We start from the raw sequence: 21,200 nt of genomic DNA, 5'->3' as shown, positions 1-21,200 counted from the left end.
AGTTCTCGAGGATGCAGCGATTAAGACTCATATAGCTTCCACAACTTGATCAATATTTCTGTGGCAGTGCATCAAATGGCAAAAGTGAACAATATAGAATAAAAACTAAAAAGTAAGATCTCCATAAACTGCCAAACTCAAAGTATTCAAACCTGTAACAAAAGTCATTGATGCAGAATCATATGCACATTTATGTGACACTCTTAATATCAATAAATAAAGATTTTAGTTTGCAAGAGTTAAGAGTTTGAACCTTAAATATGCCACAGTTTTACTAATTATATATCCAAAAATCTACATGACTGAAAAATCATAAAATCACTGGCCTTTTTAATTTGCCATTAAAGCAATTTCTGTCGTTGTCGTTTTTCTGTCATTCCTGTCTGGTTGTGTTTGCATGTTTTTTCTATCTTTCTTTAACAACCACCTTTTGCAATCTCCTCATTTTGTATAGACTGTGTGAAATGTTATAAATGAAAGGTCAGGTGTATTTTAAGGTGGGTGTGAATAGGGAATAGTTTCATTGTTATTTAAGGATCTTTAAGCCCAGCTAAATATGTAAATACATACACAAGGCAGCAGTATATTGTCTTTCAAAGATGCTTAAAATTTAAAAGTTTAAAAAAAAAGTTTTCTGAGCCACACATCTTTAATGTGAATTACATTTTGTGATAATGCAAAGTTTCATTTCACATGAATGATTTTTTCCCTTGCTTATCTGGAATCAATTTCTCAAGAGAAAAACTACTTAGAGTTTCATTTCTAAAGATTAAATATTGCACTGCTATATGCTGTTCTAGCTTGCTTTAAATATATCTGAATTTAACTTTCAAAAAGGAAAGAAACTTATATATGCCTTGAATTTATATGAGAACTGTGTGAAGACTTCAAAACTACATATGAGAGTTGTGATTAAAACAGCCTCACATTACATAGGGCAGTACTTTATAACACTTCAGTCAGCTTTAAAGCAAAATATATCTCAAGCAGGCATGCGATTTTTAATTGGACAAATTTTAAAGAAGAATTAATAAAACATACATAGCCTCACAATTATTAACTAAATCACCATAGTGCTTTTTATGTACCTTGTATTAATTTAATACCCAGCAAATGTCTCTTTTTATTTTATTAAAAAGGAAAGAAGAATTATTTATTTTTATTTTGTTTCTGACTAAAATGTTACTAAATTACTAAGTTAGATGAATATTGTAATATGTCTAATATATGCTTGGGTGCTTTTTATTCTGCTGTTCCAAAGTCTCAGTGCTTTTCCACCTAAAACTGTTTACGTTTTAATTGAAATAATCAATAGCAAATGTTATTTTTTTAAGTGCTTTGGTCTGCCTGTTTGAATATTTGAAAGCATTTTGTAAATCAATACATGGAATAAATATGTGTTTAGAAAGCTGAATATATAGCTCAATTGTTAACATTTAAATTGCATCTATGAAACATGCACATTACCCTAAAAATTTTGTTTTAAGATGGCAAGAAAACACGATCTATATGACTAATATGACGGACGTAGGGCTTGTATGGTTTGATTTTAAATTATGCCACTAGACTAGGTGCAAAGCACACTTCAGATAACAATGCTTCTTGTATCTCTCTATAGTATAAAAGAAAAAGCATAAGGAGAACTCTGGCGAATGGAAAATTGAAGCAGAACATGTTCAGTCAGAGAGCAAGCACAATATGTCGACAAATACCTGGAGGGATAAAAAAAAAAAAACGTGTTGCAGTGCTTAAACCCCTTGCTACAAAAACGGATGCACTTTTGAAAGTTCAGTGGTACAAAAACCCCAGGCAATGGTCTCAAGAGCTCTAGAAAAAGTCATATGGTCAGATGAACCATGCTCCTCTATATTCCTGAGTGGTCAAGTCCATGAGTGTTGATCATAAAGAGAGCAGCTTGAATACATGAACCCTGACTGTAAGGTCATCTAGTCATGTCCTGTACAGGAACAGGTCACAGAAAATTAGTACTTACATTCGTCTAAATGATCACCTTTATCCTCTTATGAAGCATTTCTATCCTGATAGGGTTTTGTCTTCTCTGTGACAGTGATGCCCCCAATTTAGTGGGCAGGAGCAGTAATTTAATGGCTTAAAGTGTATTGAATGGATGTAAATCATTGGCTATGGCAATTACATTATTAACCTAAGTCAGCACTTTTGGGAGATTTTGGACCAATGTGTTAGAGAGCACTTTCCCAAATCATAATCCAACACACAGAACATTGTAATATCGTTGAAAGAGCAACTTACATTTCTTTCAATAGTTATCCAAATAATTACTGAATAAATGTCAAGACATACTGGGACTGAGAAACAATCCAAGTTTTTTTGGTTTTATCTAGGATCCTATTTGGAAAAAGGATGTACACTTACACAAAAAAAAAAATATATATATATATATATACATATATATATTTTTTTTCACTTTTATAATAGAGCTGTAAAGGATTCTTTTGATGACTCAAGAGGGCCATCTCCAAAAACTTTGAGATAAAATCTCTGACACAATGCTTTTATTTCACACAACTGCTTATTTTTCAAGGGGCTATTTGTTTCATAGGAGGACAGTTATAGCAGTCACAACATAATTCTATTTACACTAAGTGTGATGGAGAAAAAATAAATAACGAGACAAAAACTGGAGAAAAGGAACTGTAATGGCAAAGGTTTAGGGCTGTTTCAAACCAAGCAAGCAAATATTCCTGTGTAAATGGAATTAGCTTATCACCAATGACTTTGTAGACAGATGCATTTTCTGAATCTGAAATCTGCATTACTCATGGACACAGCCATACTGTTAGAGGAACAGGCAGACGCAGCATACCGGATCATGTTGCAAAAACTGAGCTACAAGCAAAAGTTAGAAAGATGTAAAATTAGGACCGGTAATAATGAACACCACAGATTGAAAACTCCTGGGCATATTTTTACATAGACTTCAAACAGCTTGTGATAAGAAACAAATAATGTAGACTTAAGCTGTTGCGAAATGATGAATTTGGACATTCACAACTTAAACTTCAAAGTGATTTGGTCTCGAAGAAAAATTTCAAAAGAACACTATGACAAAGTGGTTCTAGTGATGGGCAGATGAAGCCTCATTGGCTGTATGGCACATTTCCCAAAATGTCAACAATGTGCTGAAACTGTGCTGCTTTAAAAAGTCATTGCAGGCAAATTCAATAAAGACTGGAAAAAGAGTGAATAAGGTTCATTCGCATGTTTTATTTTCAATAAGGACACTCACATCACTGTCCACTTCTGCTTGTATCAGCATTGACAATGGTGCTAGCCAAGTGTTACAGTAAATGTAATCTATGTTGTACAGTTTCAATTTCCAAAGTCTTCACAGAACACATAATCTACTATGTGGCCTTGAATATAAAACACATGGCTACTTTTCACCCAGCACTGATCTTGGCCCTTTTAATTACTTTCTCATTTGTTGGAGCCACCCAAGGTTCTGTTTATTGTGGCCCACTTCATTACTGTCATGAGGTGGTGTGGTTGCCATGGTGTGACCACTACGCCTTGTCCTTTGAATTTTAATTATCATTCTCTACCTGATTTGAGCCGAGGTCATTCCCAGCCTGAACAAATATAATTTTGTCTCATCTTGATGACCCCACTCCTGAAGGTTGTGTTTTTCTGATTGTGGCTGTGCAATAGACCCTGTCTGATGATATAGTAAAATTGGAATGCAGTAAATTGGTACGTGTAAATCACTTTGATACACACAAACGTACTATGATGCATGAGTCAAGTCACACTCAGTTATTCATCAGAAAACTTTCTCTGTGATAAAGCAAATGGCCATTCTCCCACATTTTTTAGTCACTTTTGACACTTTACCCATTTTCCACCAGCCTGCTGTTCTGTGACATGCACAAATGTTTACACGAATATATAAAAAAATATGAGTTTGTTTAGATGATGGAGCTCACCCGCTTTCAATCCAAACTGAGACAAACAGCAGCATAAGTTGCTGACTTGAAGTAGAAATGTCACTGCGCTCTGACACTAAATTCATAACAGACATAGTTTAGCTCTCCAAGTACTTCTTCTGTACTTTCCTAAGAATCCGATGGCTGAGTTGAAACAAGGCAAATCAAAGTGTGGAGTTGCAAACCTGCGTCGATCACTGCCACCTTTGCAGTTGCTATGAAACGTCTACAGAGGTCAGGTTTTGAGAATGAGCTAAAGTCCAGGAGGACCTTCAATTCATTTTAATACAAAGTTAGATGCTGAGTTCAAAGTCTTTTCAAGGTTACAGACTTTTCAATTTAATATAATCTAAATAAATTGATCCCTGTAATCTGTTCTTACTTAGGTAAATGGAAAATCTACCCAGAAAGAAAATGTTGGCTAGTTTCCATTTTATAAGTACTGCTAATCATGTTCTGTCACATTTGATGTATGCAATTTGCAAACTCAGTCTCAGTATTAGTATCAAGAAAGCTCACAGTTCCTCAAAGCTGCTGTTGTTTGTGTTTTCAGCCTGGTGTTTAAGGCATTATACACAAAGACATTCTCTATGAATCCTGCACAAAGAAGTAACAATGGAGAAATTTGCTTGCTACACAAGTGCATACAAACAGACAAATGTACAGAGAATTATAAATTACTAAAGCAACCTGATTGAATTGTGTAATAGAAGTCTTTTTAATTGCTGTCCAAAACATTCATAAATATTTAACTTTCCAAGGATCTAACCAGAAATCACCATTTCCAAGAAGAGTCTGCTAAGCTAACAGACATCAAAAGTGTGTCAAGTCAATGTGTCAAATATGTTACAAGAAATACCTTAAAGGGAATATTTGAAAGTGTAAAAAGGAGGACCTGTTTGATCCTAAAGGTGAGAGAAGGGGAAAAAAGCAAAAGAGCAGAGTTGTTGTTTTAGCCTCCCAATCCTTACCGAACAGTGGACGGTCATATCTCAGGGGGCTCATGTCGATGCAGCCTTGTCTTTAGTCTAAACACAAATTAATTACTGCAGAGACATGGCTATTCACCACATACGCATGGCCTGTGTAACCACCTCACTCCACAAGTCAGATATTAAAGCAAGCAAGAATGAGTAAAAAAAAAAAAGAAAACAAGACATTTATGACGACTTATGCATCATAAGTTGTCAATATTATAAGTGAGCATTCATTTTAGAGATAAAATGAATTGACAATTTTATCAGTAAAAAATAAATAAGAATAAATGCTAGGTCTAAATTTTAAAATCTCAAATGTTACTTGCAGACATTGTAATTCATTCTGCCACATATCTTTAGATTCTGTTTTCAATAATTGTCATTCCTTCAGGCAATGTTATCAGGTCAAACAATGAAGGTTGACTGCAACATACAACATGGATTGTCTTATGTGCTGCAGATAAAATGACTGTAAATCAAGACGAGCGTAAAAAAGCAATCTAAAGACTAGAGGACTGAAGCTACAAATCATTTCCCTGCCGCAGAAACACCTCTCAGTCAAGTTTGTCCTCTGTAATACCATTACAGCAAAACATAAGGATGTCACAGATAATGAGCATGGTTTGGGTCCATGACCCACAGAGTGAGAACAAAACACATGGCAGGTGCCTGAGAAAACAATCAACACAAGAAAGGCTTTAGTTATCTTTTAGATCACAAACAAATTCAGTCTTAAGAATTTAATTAATACCCTGAAAAACAAGAAACACACAGATTTCTGTCTGCCGAAGTCTTCAGACAGAAATCTGTCAGAATAGACTACTTTCAATTTTGTTTCTACCAAGACTTGATATGATAATCAGTTTGCTGAACAATACATCATATCAATGCCAACTGTCATTGGCATTGATAAGAATAAACGCTAGAATAGACTCCAGAATGTCCCACTCTGGAGTTAATCAAACTCCAGAGTGGGACATTTCTTCAGTTCAGATGGCTAATAAAAGAATCTCGTGATTCATAATATATCTAATATTTCAATGTGCATATCAATAAGTGCAATATTACAATAAGAGAGCTTAAAGTGGACTTAAAATTTTAAAACTTGTCAGTTCATCTGTGCTGATAATTTAATTAAAAATGACAATATAGATAATATGGTAATATGACAATATTATCAATGGCAGAATCTGTCCATTGATTTTCTATGCTCTCACGTACAAGCATTACTTTTAAACCATAAACTATCGTCTATGCTGCAAGAGTGGGCTTTGGTGTTTCTTTATACAGTCAGGCTATATTTCAACTGCACTTGACTCAAGCAGGCAAAATTTCACAAACAAATTCAATTTTGAACCTGCATTAAGAAACTTTTATGAAGATGCTTTTATATATTTGATAAAATGTCCTGATGAAATAATTTGAGACACATAATTTGTGGAAAAAGTCAGGCTTTCTGCTTCCTCCCTGTGGTCCTTCTGCGATCTACAGAAATACACCAATCAGAGCCAGAAGGAAGGTCTTAACACTGTTAGTAAAGCTCATGTATGTGCTGCTTACACCCTCTCCCCTTCTCTCTGCTGCGCCACAGATCCTGTTTTTATGGAAGCACATAACATGGACAGATATTCGTACAGCGTATCCGGTAAGTATTCACCAGCGCTTGTATTTTGTCACATTTTATGTTGCATCCTTCTACATACAAATACACCACTATGACAATGGGAAAATGTTTTTTTCAAGATTTTTACAAATTTATTAAAAATAAAAAATCTAATCACATTTATGCAAGTAGTCACACCCTTTGTTCAGTGCCTTGCTGATCCACCTGTAGATGTAATTACAGTCTCAAGTGTTTTTAAATATGATGCCACAAGCTTAGCATATGTATCATCAGGCAGTTTTTACATTATTTTTTACAGTATTCCTCCAAACTACCACCATACTTCACTGTTCCTCTAAGCAGGACGCCTGACATTTACACCTTGACTAATCTAACCAGAACATTTTGTTTCTCGTAGAAAAGTGTGTGCCTTTCATTATCAAGTTAGATAAACTCAATGTACCACAGGTGGACTCTTATTTAAGCTGTTAAAACATCTGAAGGGTAATTAGAAGCAGCTCAGTTTTGAGCTTCATTGCAAAGACTGTGAATACTTACCTAAAATGTGCTTCAATAAATTTGTAAAGTTCAAAAACTTTTTTCCACATTGTCATAGTGGGGTTTTTGTCTATACAATCTTGAGGGAAAAGATTAATTTAATACAATTTGGAATGAGGCAGTAACATAACAAAATTGGGGGAAAAGTAAAGTGCTGCAAATACTTTCAGGGTGCACTGAACAATTATCTGTCCATATCATGTGCTTCCATAAAATAATACAAAAAAGCAATTGTGGCAGTGCTAATCTCTTTATTACCTGACACTTTGTAATTTATTTCTTTGTTTAAAATAAATAAATTTCAAGAACTCAATACTAAGAAATTAAGTTACCTGGATACTACGCCTTTAGCAAACATTCAGAACTCTGCACTGATTTTTTTAAATTATTTTTTTTATGTTGAGTTAGGAAACAAACTATGTAATAAAACACTGATTATATCTGTGTGGTCTGGTAATTACTTTTCATGACATCCTCCCTCAAGAGGTAACAAACAATCTGTGCTGACCGACCAAATTACCAGCGTAATGCCTCCCTCTCCAATTAGTACCTCGAAAGATGATGATAGCACACAGTATTTACAATCAAGGCCTGAGAGACAAAGTGTGTTTTAATTATTCAAAACGAGACAAAAGCTTTAATGTGGGCGAATCATCTCATAATAGTAGGAGAAAACTGCATGTTTTGAACAATTACCCCTGCAGGTTACATACGCATTTTTGTCTCTTACAGGAGTAGTTGTGGGTGCTTAATTTGCAGAATGCAAACAGATAGAGGTTAACACTTCAATGCAGCCTGTAGTTATGTGACTCATAAATCATCAGTGAACCCCAAAAGGTATATGGACATATACAGGTAAAAGCCAGTAAATTAGAATATTTTGAAAAACTTGATTTATTTCAGTAATTGCATTCAAAAGGTGTAACTTGTACATCATATTTATTCATTGCACACAGACTGATGCATTCAAATGTTTATTACATTTAATTTTGATGATTTGAAGTGGCAACAAATGAAAATCCAAAATTCCGTGTGTCACAAAATTAGAATATTGTGTAAGGGTTAAATTTTGAAGACACCTGGTGCCACAAACTAATCAGCTGATTAACTCAAAACACCTGCAAAGGGCTTTAAATGGTCTCTCAGTCCAGTTCTGAAGCCTACACAAACATGGGGAAGACTTCAGATTTGACAGCTGTCCAAAAGGCGACCATCGACACATTGCACAAGGAGGGAAAGACACAAAAGGTTATTGCTGAAGAGGCTGGCTGTTCTCAGAGCTCTGTGTCCAAACACATTAATAGAGAGGCAAAGGGAAGGAAAAACTGTGGTCAGAAAAAGTGTACAAGCGATAGGGATCACCGCGCCCTAGTCAAGATTGTGAAAAAAAACCCATTCAAAAATGTGGGGGAGATTCACAAGGAGTGGACAGCTGCTGGAGTCAGTGCTTCAAGATCCACCACCAAGAGACGCTTGAAAGACATGGGTTTCAACTGCCGCATACCTCGTGTCAAGCCACTGTTGACCAAGAAACAGCGCGAAAAGCGTCTCACCTGGGTCATGTTTTCTGACGAAAGCAAATTTTGCATTTCCTTTGGAAATCGAGGCCCCAGAGTCTGGAGGAAGACAGGAGAGGCACAGGATCCACGTTGCCTGAAGTCTAGTGTAAAGTTTCCACCATCAGTGATGGTTTGGGGTGCCATGTCATCTGCTGGTGTCGGTCCACTCTGTTTCCTGAGATCCAGGGTCAACGCAGCCGTCTACCAGCAAGTTTTAGAGCACTTCATGCTTCCTGCTGCTGACCTGCTCTATGGAGATGGAGATTTCAGGTTCCAACAGGACTTGGCGCCTGCACACAGCGCAAAATCTACCCGTGCCTGGTTTACGGACCATGGTATTTCTGTTCTAAATTGGCCAGCCAACTCCCCTGACCTTAGCCCCATAGAAAATCTGTGGGGTATTGTGAAAAGGAAGATGCAGAATGCCAGACCCAAAAACGCAGAAGAGTTGAAGGCCACTATCAGAGCAACCTGGGCTCTCATAACACCTGAGCAGTGCCAGAAACTCATCGACTCCATGCCACGCCGCATTAATGCAGTAATTGAGGCAAAAGGAGCTCCAACCAAGTATTGAGTATTGTACATGCTCATATTTTTCATTTTCATACTTTTCAGTTGGCCAACATTTCTAAAAAATCCCTTTTTTGTATTAGCCTTAAGTAATATTCTAATTTTGTGACACACGGAATTTTGGATTTTCATTTGTTGCCACTTCAAATCATCAAAATTAAATGAAATAAACATTTGAATGCATCAGTCTGTGTGCAATGAATAAAGATAATGTACAAGTTACACCTTTTGAATGCAATTACTGAAATAAATCAAGTTTTTCAAATTATTCTAATTTACTGGCTTTTACCTGTATATCATATATAACCTTGCTTTTCTCCACGCTGTAACTCATGATGCGCAGAGAATAGTTCTTTTGTTTTATGTCTTTCATTGTATTTAACATCGATCAGGAACAATGAGAATATTTTTCCATTCGGGTAAATTCTACAGCAGGAACTCTCGACTTCAAAGCCATTGATCTCTAACTGTGTTTTAAAATAAGATCTAACCAAAAAATGTTTAAATGAATTGAGTTGAAAATAAAAAAGAACAAGTTTCAGAACGCATGCCTTCCTGTAATTGTCAAAGCCTCGGTTTCTTCGCGTAGCTCTCATTAAGACAGCGGTGTCGAGCACTGACAGAGAAATCCGCGGATTTTTATCAATGGTTCAACTAATCATTAAAACTTCCTCGGCTCATGTGCTTATCTGTACTTCATTTCTCTTCCCCATGCCTCCCGTTGCTCCATTTCCAGCACCTGATATTGCAGATAATTACAGAAAAACACGCACAGGCACCTGCTTCTTTATCATGCGCTGCAACACAAGTAGCCTTGTCCCTTTCTCGCACACTTCCCGTCACTTTAACTTCCACCCTCACCACAAAGCAGCAAAAAGTCGCCCATTAATAAGCGATGTCACCGCTATGCTGGATGGATCACAGGAGGAAAATCCAATGAATCACCCACACAAAAGGACAACTGTCTCTCAGTCTGCCCCGAACTGAGAAAGATAACAGCCCAGTTGAACAGATAAGCCCTGCCTTCCTCCTTCAAAGTCTTTCAGCATCCAACATGCTTAGCACACAGAAAGCCTTTTCCAGGAAAACATAACGATTTAAAAAATGGCAAGACTACACGGACACTCAGGTTAGTAATCAAGATTTTCTAAAGGCGTGCTTTGAACCATTTCTGTGTTTGTTTCCGAGTCTCCATCAGCTCAAGACTGAAACAAACAAAAATAAATAAAGCACTTATTTTGTATCTTACCTGCTGTTGAGGGTCAAAGCTGGAAAGAGAAGCAGTAAGCAAATAGCCTGGATGAATTTCATAGCTGTCTCACACTCCCGTTCCTGCTCCCTTCTCAGATGCTTTTTGCCTTTCCCCTGTGTCTCTCTCTTCGCTCTCTAGCTCTCCCACTGGCTGCCTGGGTTTTTTAGCGCACTTTCACACTCCCCCTCTACACGCACACAAACACACACACACCGACACACAAGTAGCGTGGCAGACAGATGCAACACAGTGGCTTGGCGAGAGAGGGAGGATCTCTGGCTTTAAATAACACAGGGACACAGACTGACTTGGTAATGGAAAAGAGCGGGTGTGGCTAAAATCAAGCGAGGGAGATGTGGGAGTGATATGATGTCAGCGACCATGCTGCTTCAGCTATTGGTGAAAGGCATTTTTTCTGCTTTTGTTTGGAGCTTGTTGTGCTCACAACAAAACACCTTCCCATTCATTTCATTCTGCCTCCTACATTTTTGTAAAGATGCAGTCAAACATTTTGGGGAAAACAGCACAGGTTATAAACCAGTGACTACAAAAGTCCCAACTGAGTTCAAGCAAGGCACAAGAACAGATTACAGTATTAGTACTATAATGAATAGTGTGGATGGAAATAAGAGGAATGCCATGCTGAACATTTTTGATAATGCTACTATCAGGCTTTGGATGGGAAACCAATCAATGAATTTACCAATTCTGATGGGAAGAGATTTGAAGTGATCATGCTGAAACCTTGATGTGTGTAAAGACTGAGCGATCAAGATACAACCTGCTAAGGGACTTGTGGGCCACAAATTTAGGTGGTGCTGCATGTGTATATTTAAGCTTTTATGTGTAATGTTGACCATGCCTGAAGTAAAGGAAAAAATAAATAAATCTAAACTTGTTCACCTTATTTCTGTCTTTAAAAATTGTTAAAAAATATTTGTCGGAGGATTATTCAAAGAAAAAAGAAAAAAAAAAACAAATGCTTTAATTCCATTTCAGTGTTCAACTACTTCTGAAATACAGTGTGGCTTAGGTAAGGTTCCTTGGAATTCATGTATGCATTCATCAGTCACATTAAAACAAAGACTTTGCAGCACTGTGACACCCTGATGTCTGTTTTAACCCAATTGTTGTAGGTTTGCTGGTGTGCAATGGATCCCTGTCCTGCTGAGTGAACTAGTTTCTCTTTAACTTCAGCACTCGGACATATGGTCTAACTCTCTTACTTTGGTGTACAGAGGAGTTCAGTGTAGATTCAATATCTGCAAGATGCCCAGGTCTCATGGTGCTAAAATAAACTGAAATAATCAATTCTTCCCCACTGTTCTTTAAAGGTGGTATAAGTTGCTTAAATCCTTTTCATTTTTCACCCAACCTTGCTCTAAAACCACGATGGGGTATCTTCTTTTCACTTGTAGTTGTTCCAGTCTCTTTGTATTTTAAAGCTAACTTTACAAGTACTCTCCAAGAATGAGAGCCGTTCAAAAATCCATTTTTAACTTTTTCTTGTTCAGTTATGTAAATATTTTATAAGCACTCCATCACTGATAAATTTTGAGGTTATGCTCAGAGTTTTTATTTATTTATTTCCCCCACAGGTCATTTAGATTGTGGTGTGATCTTACTGGGATGTCCACCTTTGGTAACATTATCAGCTACTATGCATGTTTCCTTAAATTTTGTAGGAATGGGTTAAAAGAAATCCCAAAATTGATGGGTCAAGACAAGTTATTTCCATAATTTTTTGTTTTTTCTTTCTCACACAAATCATACATGCTTTTGACCAACACCCTATCACAACCTTTGTGTTTGCACAAATGTTTTTAAAATTGATAGTCAACATTAACTAGGTACAGGAGTGTATTTCACTTTTCTCACAAGTTTTCACAGTTGCCTGTTACCTGAAGTGCTTTAAAGACAGTGAGTTAAATATCTTCAGCCTAGTAATGCGAATGGTTTTTACTCATATTTATTTCAGATTCACCTCAGTGTTGCAAAGTAGGGCATACACTTTTCATTTCGTAACATAAACCACTTTTGATATTGGTAAAAAATGTAGAAATATGTGGCAATACAATCATCTTTTTCCACAGTTTTACTCTGTGTACTGTTCTAGATTTCAAGGTTAATCTTGTGAACATAGGAGCTTCTTAAGAATAAAAATTGAGCACTGAGAGAATATTACATGGCAGATTTCAAGCCATGAAGCACAGGTAGAATATTAAGCAGCTCCTACAAAAGGTGGAGGTCACACACAATAACCATGATAAATTATTTCTATTCCAGATTTAATAGAGTTTAGAGTGTATTGTACCCTGTAGTAGTCCATTTCCACGCTGAAAGACTTCCACTCATTTACTTGGTCTAATTAGAAGCTCATGCATGAAAAGCTGTGCGGACCAGTTCTGATGACTGTGCTGGACCACAGCTTGGCTTGGTTACCAACAAGTGTGTCTTTGGGAGACCTGTGCCATCCATCTCAGTCAAGTATCATATCAGCTTGAAACTTGCAGCCATGATGCACTCTGGTTCCACCTGTTGAACTTCTTACCATAATAAGGAATAATCACCATGAAATGAGCATAAATTGTTGACATTATGCGAGGTTACCAATGGAAAAATCCCCATAGCTAAGCTCAAATATGTTTTGATTTGTCATTCACAAATGCAACTTCCTCTCCCTCCCACAACCCACCGATCAAAATGCTTTGATTTAGACAAACCCACACGTCATTTAATGTCTCATTGTTCTAAACCTTCTTGAATCAAAAAACGTTCTTATATAACATGTTTTTATCCACAAATGCATTATGTATATCATTATGTTATCATTTCTTGGTGGGTACAAAAACTAATTTTTCTTTCATCATATCTTTAAACATACCCATTTTTATTCTTTTCAAATCAGTAAAACCACTATATCAAGGTATTCTGCCAGCTTCCCCCTTAATCTTACATTTCTATAACCACATTCAAGCTGAGTATGTTGCAGTATACTAAAAATCCAGATGTCTTTCTGAACTCTATGTCAAAATACTAACAGATAATTTTCCCTGGTTTACTATCTTTTCTCCAGGTAAAAAAATATATAATCCATGGACTTGCAAGCTAAATCTAAAGAAATTGTACAATTTCTAGAATACTGATTGTAAGTAAGAGTAAGCAAGGAAGGGGAAAAAAGTCACCAAATTCACATCCTGTTCCCACCGCAGATACTGCAGGGAAATAATGAGTATTGGACTGAAGCCGCTAATCAGGCTTTGGACACAAGTTGATCTAACTGAGATTAAAAGATGCTGATTCACTGGTTTTCAGGAAGAATAATGTTGGTGCATTGATTAGTACTACTATCTCAGGAAAAGAAGATTCCTGATTATAACATTGGCTAGGCTCCATGGGGAGAGTTTTCATGTTCTCTACTCTCACCAACTTTTGCAATGTAGAGTAGACAAAATGTAGAAAATTAACAAAACTGTTTTAAAATTTCACACAATTTCTACAAAACAAGCTAAAATAACTCATCCCATTATAGCATGAATTAATGTAGTACATTATGTTGGGTAGTATTATCACTCAAAGCAAAAGTCTGTGCTCAGGCATCGTTTTATGAAAAACTTTTATAACTCTGCATGCATTCAGTCTTTCAAACATGTGGCCTTTTCTCACCTTGGCTAAAAGGCAATGCTGTATGCACTGTGTTTTGTTAACCAAACGCCTACAAGGTGCCACTAACTGGTGTCAACGTAACATCAGAATAAACTTCAGTATCGCAAATATGTTTCAAAAAGCAAAATATAATGCACCGTTTAAATTCTTTCTTTTTTTAAAATCACTTAATTGAAAAGGCTATCTTTGTTGTAATTTATATTATATTGAACTTTGAGGTTCATATTTGTACTGCATTTTGTGTTCCTCTTTGACACCAAAATGTATTAAATCCATCATTTGTGATGGAGTAAAACTGACATAACCTTTCATTTAGTTAGCAACAGTGTGCAAAATGGGTTCCATTTTTTCATGTACTGTAATAATTAATTGTCGAGGGACTCCTCAGTATGATTCAACAAATATGGTTCTTATTTTCTTTCTTTCAGGTTACATGCCCCCTGTCTGCATAGGGGTTTACTATTACCAAAAGGGATATCTTATTTTTTTTCTTGCAGGAACATCACCAAGGACAGTAATGTTTACTGAAAGGAGGCTGAGTAAATCAGAATAGCCTGGCAACTATCAATACTCTTTAAGTGATACTGATGCTCTTAAACATTTTTTAATCTCTTTTTATTTACTCTCTGAAAGGTATACTCAAATACTCTACAAACTAAAATCAAGACACTTTAGAATGATAAAACATTCAAGGTCTGCTTTGTATTTTTATAAAGTCTGTAAATGAAAAAGAAATCCAAGTATGTATCCAAGTAAGGTTGACAGTTCTCATAAGGTAAGACATGTTTTTCCCCTTTTGGGACTGAATAAAAACTGTTGGTATTGAAGCAAAGTTTAAAGGGGCAGTATTATGTATTTTCTGGGCCACTTTTTGTAACAACTGAATGTAACATAGTTACATTCAGTTGCTATAAAAATGCTGTATATATCAATCATAACTCAAAAGAAATTTGACTTCACAATTTAACACTTTGAAATTGGGTCTCTGTCTCTTTAAGAAGCCCTTGCTCTTTCCGACAGCCCGTCTTCAGCACGTCACCACAAGAACAGTTCTCCAATAAGCCATTTACAAATGTTACTTGGAGCATTGAACTGAGAAATAGTTCATATAATAAGCTCCACAGATGTGGAGTTTCACCAGGTGTTTGCTAATTGCTGCTGCCATTAGTCTGGAGGAGCTGAGTGGTGAAAACATGGGGTTGAGTTCTGTGAGGGGAAAAAGCAGTTGCTTGGAAGCTTGGGGACTGCAGCACCAAGGCGGAGCTATGTGGAAGGTGTGGCACTTGGTGAGACCAAGTGCTTAGCCACCACTGAATGGTTGCTGTGGGAGAGTAAAAAAAAAAATTCAACATGCATGAAAGAATCAAAGCAACCCTCCTGGTATGTTTTTGATGAGGGGAATAACATTATAACATAATGTAAAGCTCAAAACAGTTGATTTTACACAATACGGTCCCTTTAAATTAGTAGGATGAGGATGAAGGTGAAATAAGCTTTCATAAATCATGTACAATTCAAGTACAAGTCTTACCTATGAGAATTTTGTTTGGTTCATGTGTTGGGAAGGACTTTACAGATATGAAAATATCTAAGGTTCAAGTTCAAAAAAATTATCTGCTCTTTGTGCTACCAATTTCACAAAGGACAAACGACTAACAATGAAAGACAGAAAAACCCAAATCTGACAGATGATAAACTGAAGAACTATTTTTTAGATCTCTTTTAGTACCAGAGAAATGTGTCTTTTAAACTTGAAGAGACTGTTCTGGTTCTTGTTAAGTGAAAAAGAAATAATCAAATCATCTTGCTTGACAGAACTTTGCAACCTAAGTTGTTTTGGTGCTGTGCCCTTTTCCAAAACTTTACTTTTTATGTAAAGAAAAAAAACAAAAACCAGATCAGATTCCAAATGGGGGAAGATTAGTATGATTTATGTTATTCTTACACAAGAAAGTCATGTAATACCAGGGTTGCTATTTATTTTTTTCTTTTCAAAAATACAATGACTTGACACTCATTGACACATACATAACAATATGTTCTGTGTATCAGTTCATGACCAGAACAAGTTGAACAAATTAGTTATGCCACCACAGTAGCACCCTCAGAAGCAGCCTCTTTTATCAATTGTCCTGAATCCCGCAAGAGTGTCCCAAAGGCCGGATGTGGCTGCAGAAAGTGCATCATCACATGCTCTCTTTTAAACGATTCTGCTTTTGTTCCTATCTGAGTGCTTCCAGTATAAAAGAAATTCTGTGATGGTGCAATCATTGTCACTATTTCTTTGACAACAAACTGAGCAAAAATGGTCACACTGGTAACTTGAAAGATGGGGGTTCAGAACAGACTTCTTTTATTTGTTTTGGTATCAATTCTGAGATAGAAATACACAAACAAATCCTATCTTTAGGTGGAGAAAGTTTGTTTTACTGCTTTTTTTTCAAATATTATTGTTGCTGGTTGTATACTTTTGCCACTGACCCAGTGGAAAGCTTGTCGTGAGCTCTGCAGCCAGGACTGTGAGTGGGAGAATTATTGGATTAGTGTTTCTTCTTCCCAGTTCCTCTGACAAAAAGCAAACCCCTTGTTGGACCCTCCAAATAATACAAAATATGCAAAAAATAAATAAATGGTAAATGTGGGCATAACAAAAAGAACCACAACAGCAGATCTATATTTGAATTGTTTTTAATATGTTATTAGGAGTTGCCATGATTCATTTTGATGTTAGGTTCAGGGAAACTGAACAACAAAAGAAAAAAATAGCATGCATTTATTTTTACTAACTTTTGAAGTAAAAGAGGTTGCGTTACTAATAATATTCATACTGAGAAAAGGGGCGGGAAGTATCCAGTGTGACTGTGCATGTCTTATGTTATATTTCTCAATATTTCAATAATCATAAGGTTTATATACCCTCCATTAATTTTAGGCTTCATTGGAGACTGAAAGTGTTTGAGCTCAAGCAAAAGTATTGCATATTTTTGTATATGACATACAGATGGTATATGTTTAGCAAAAGTAGAAAAAATCGAGACAAAACACAAGGTTTTTCATGATGAAATGTTGATCTCCCTTCTATTAACCGGTGTTAATATCATCATTATTGAACTGTGTAAATTATAGCTTCAAAGACACTATCACAGTATTGATGTCATGGTTCGATACACACAGGGAGAATACTGCTGTGAAGATTGATTAATCAAATGTGGAACCAAACTGCACAAGCATCTTTTTCACCTAATGCAGTTCTGATGCATCAGCTGCAAATGCAAGCCTTCAATGTTGAAATTAGCTTTCTGGACTTTAAATGATCACATTATTAAATCAGTTATTACAAAAAGACAGAAACACAAACTCTGTACATTAGTACTCTGGCATTATTACAGTAACTTGTATTCCTTTGCAAATGTTTATCATGTAACCTGTCTCTAAATCAGAAGATATAGCATTTGTCCACATGCAATTTTTAAAAAACTTTTAACTTATCAATTTTTTCTTCACTAATTCTGGTGAATTAATACCTTCCAAATCTGATAGATTTACCAGCAACGTATGGTTTTTAACCAACTGTAAATAATACAATTGCTGGAGTAAAAAGCAATATACCAACAACAGTCGGCCAAATGCTTGGATCCTAAAGCTTCAGAGTCACACAATCACCAAATGGCACTGAGATATCGAGACACAGAAACTAAGCAGTGCCATAAGGTGATTTGTGTGTTATGATGGAACAATTGAGGATTTGTACAACACAGTGTGGAGCATTTTAAAATCCTGTGCAATTAAGAGCAAAAGAAACAAAGTCGGTTATTGTTGTTCAGCTTTGGTAATTCTAAGCAACTGTTATGTTCCAGTAAAGACTTTCTAGGCAAACACTTGGCTGTAAACCACAGTGATGCCGTCGCTGGAGAGGAGCATTTGTGGAGGATTTTGACTGAGTGTATTGTGTCTGTGGGCTTGTTAACCACTGAGCTACTTATTTTACATCCCCTAAGAACAGGCCAAAACTACTTAATACCATTTCCTATAAATTATTCACCCATGTTGTAAAAAGAAAAAAAAAATCATTGATTAAATAAACTACAAATAATCAACTATAATTAAGCACTAATTACACTTTGTATTCAATGCTTTGGTTCATAAGCTCACTTAGACTAACAAACAGCAAAGAGTATTGGGATAAGCAACATTTTAAGCATCTAAAGGAGTGGTGGATAACAGAGTAGACTAGTAATGTCTAGAATAAACACTTCCGTATTTACTTGGGGATTATTTTGCCCAAGAAAATCTGGAGACAAAGAATAAGGTTTAACATTGTAGGTGTATATTTGCAAGTGTCGGAAGACTATAGGTTGATTGGATTACTAACAGTGTTTTCCTGCTCTTAGTAGTATTGAAGCTACTAAAAATAGTGCAGTACTGTGGCTACATTATAATTCAAATACACAAACCATCTAAGACTGCTTATAATAAACAGTTAGCTTAGGAGCACAAATTCCTGTTGGTATTGACATTGTTAAACATTTTTAAGAACTGCATGTTTTTAAAAAATTATTCCCCTGTCAACAAATATTTTTGAGATATATCTTATTCAAACACTATTTCTGAGATGACTCGTAACTAAAAAATTGTAAATATTTGTTGGTGGCTTTTGTATTATGACTTTCGCTGCTCTCTCTGCATCATTGCTGCAGGTAGTGACTTTAATCATACACTAACCTGCAACCATACATACAGAGAGCAACATAAGGGTTGCACACTTTAATAGTTTTCTCAATTGAAATATTTCTAATGTGGGTACTGACTTAAAATTTACAACAGATGTTGCCAACAACCTAAATATTCCATGCAAGCAAAAAAGGGAAAAAACCAAAGCAAAATATTTCACATATAAATTGGTAAAAAATTGGAATTAGTTTATGTCGTGGAAAAAAACATTTTCCAAGCACTTTTAGATGAAATCACTCAATAAGGTTTATTATTTTTCCACAACCGTTTATAAATAGTACACATTTATAAAGTAGTAGTAGTAAACACAGAAAAATACAAAATACTTTGTGAATGGAAGCTTTCTTCAGATCTGAAAGATTCAGGGATCCTTTTTATCCAATCGGATCTTCACTTCTCTTCATAGTCTTTTATTGGATGCAAGTCAGGTTGACTGGGACACTCATTGTAGTTTTACTGTCTTTCTCTGAAACCAATTTCTTTGGATATGTGTTTGAGACTATTAACTTGGTTCGGAATTGTTAATCCAAACTCATTTCATCTTCAGATTCCCATCAATAAATTTCCTTGTACACTTTCTCTTTTAACTTTCACTTCAGTTCAATAAAGTATTTTAGCACCATAAGCTGAAAGATGACCTACATCATGTATTTCCTACCTGCAAGCTTCACTTTTCTAATTGGCTTTTAGGGCTGATGTGCAAAATAATTTCTCCTCCAATCATAACATATGAAAAAACATAAAAGAAATTCAGCTTCGTCCTCACCTAAGCATAATGTTTTCTCCCAGAATTGTACTGCAGTGGAGGCCATTGATGTTGAGAGCATTTCTTACCATTTTTACAGGAAAACCTGCCATTTCCAGGTTTTTGCTGAAGCTCTCTGTGAGTGCTCTTTGGCTTTTGGTAAACACTCCTGATTATGGTTTTGACTCTTATGAAGAGCAGCTGACCTTTGATGGTTTTTGATGAACTAATGTTCATTTCACTGTTGGACTATGATTCCAATGGTGCTAACTGAAATATTCCAAAATTTAGAAATGAACCTTTAACCACTGCCAGCAGTATGAATGCTTTCTAAATCAGGCTGATTTCAGTTGTTTTTGTGGTTGCCTTTGAATTTTCATCATGTGTTTATTACTTATTTCCTGAAGTTAACTTTAGAACAATGATACCATTAAAATTTTTTAAACAGAATAAAACCTTGACACATTCATCTTTAGGTTAATTAATAAATCCCATGTTTGTACCTCTGGGTTATATGTTTGATTGTGGATATACTAATATTATCGCTTTGTGTTACCTCAGAATACTCCGTTTCTTTATTTCAAGGTGAAAAGTAAGAAACAATTGCTATACAAAACCAAAAAGTATAAATCTTTGTTAAAACCTTTGCCCCACTGTCTCATAATTTGAATTCTGCCAAAGTGACATATTTCTAACAGCCGACATAAGAGGTGGGAAGATTTCTGGTCCTTTAACTCAGTTTTTTTTTGTCTGCAATAGTGATGCACTGTATGGGTTAATGATGTAAAAACTGCACATTCACTGACATTTTTATTGTTGCTACATCTGTCTAAATTTTGAATGTTGTTTTCTGCAGATGCTAGATAATTTTCTTTACCCAGAAAATAAATTCTACTTAGTTTTTATTTTAAAAGGTACATGAGCTGGAGGCCAACATTTTTATCTTTCACAATAATGGATAAATAAACTGAATTTTTTGAGATGGTAGGGTTGACAGGTCTCATAAGGTAAAGTTTTTAATAAAACTCATTGATGGATTTTTACTGCCACCCTGAGGCTGATTTGTAAAAGTGCAAGTAATCTTAAGACTGACCACTATGGAATCTGAAGATGTTTTTTTTTCCATTGCTGAATAGAAAAACTATTCAAAACCATGTATTGAATTAAAATGTATTTATTTCTAAATAAAATTCTGTGACAGTTATTTCTGTTGACCATGCAGCTTGCTGTTTGTTCATGTTTCTGTTCTGAAACTGCTGAGCCATCTTCAGTAGGAAGTGGAGCACATTCAAAATCTCACAATGTTCCCTTTGTTACACAGCTGCTGCATGACCTGGATAAACAAGATGAGGCAGACAGAAGTATTACACAGTGTTGCCTTCAGATGTGTTTTGGGCCAAAGCTCAAATTAAAATGTTTCAAATCAACAAAAACACTTTTCAAGTATTGGCAATTAAAGGACGGTATTAATGAATGAATCTTTATATTGCGGGCATGGCTAATAACATGCTAAGCTGGACTGAAATGTAACATGTTTTTCAATGTATTCAGCAAAAAAATAAATAAAAACCTTA

At 35.7% G+C, this 21,200-nt stretch overlaps 1 protein-coding gene across 1 annotated transcript in view; it reads right to left on the bottom strand.

Annotated features, from left to right (window-relative positions):
- luzp2 (leucine zipper protein 2) overlaps window positions 1–10,772 on the bottom strand; it is a 161,492-nt gene extending 150,720 nt beyond the window's left edge. Inside the window, exon 1 of the mRNA XM_028015199.1 lies at window positions 10,482–10,772. Coding sequence (XP_027871000.1) covers window positions 10,482–10,543 — 62 coding nt within the window. The 5' untranslated portion in view covers window positions 10,544–10,772. The remainder of the gene's footprint in view (window positions 1–10,481) is intronic.
- Window positions 10,773–21,200: the final 10,428 nt, after the last annotated feature.

Source organism: Xiphophorus couchianus, chromosome 4 (assembly GCF_001444195.1).
Source record: "Xiphophorus couchianus chromosome 4, X_couchianus-1.0, whole genome shotgun sequence".
NCBI classification, from domain to species: Eukaryota; Metazoa; Chordata; class Actinopteri; order Cyprinodontiformes; family Poeciliidae; genus Xiphophorus; species Xiphophorus couchianus.
Note: the sequence above shows the minus strand (reverse complement) of the source record. Positions and strands in the feature narration are given on the sequence as shown.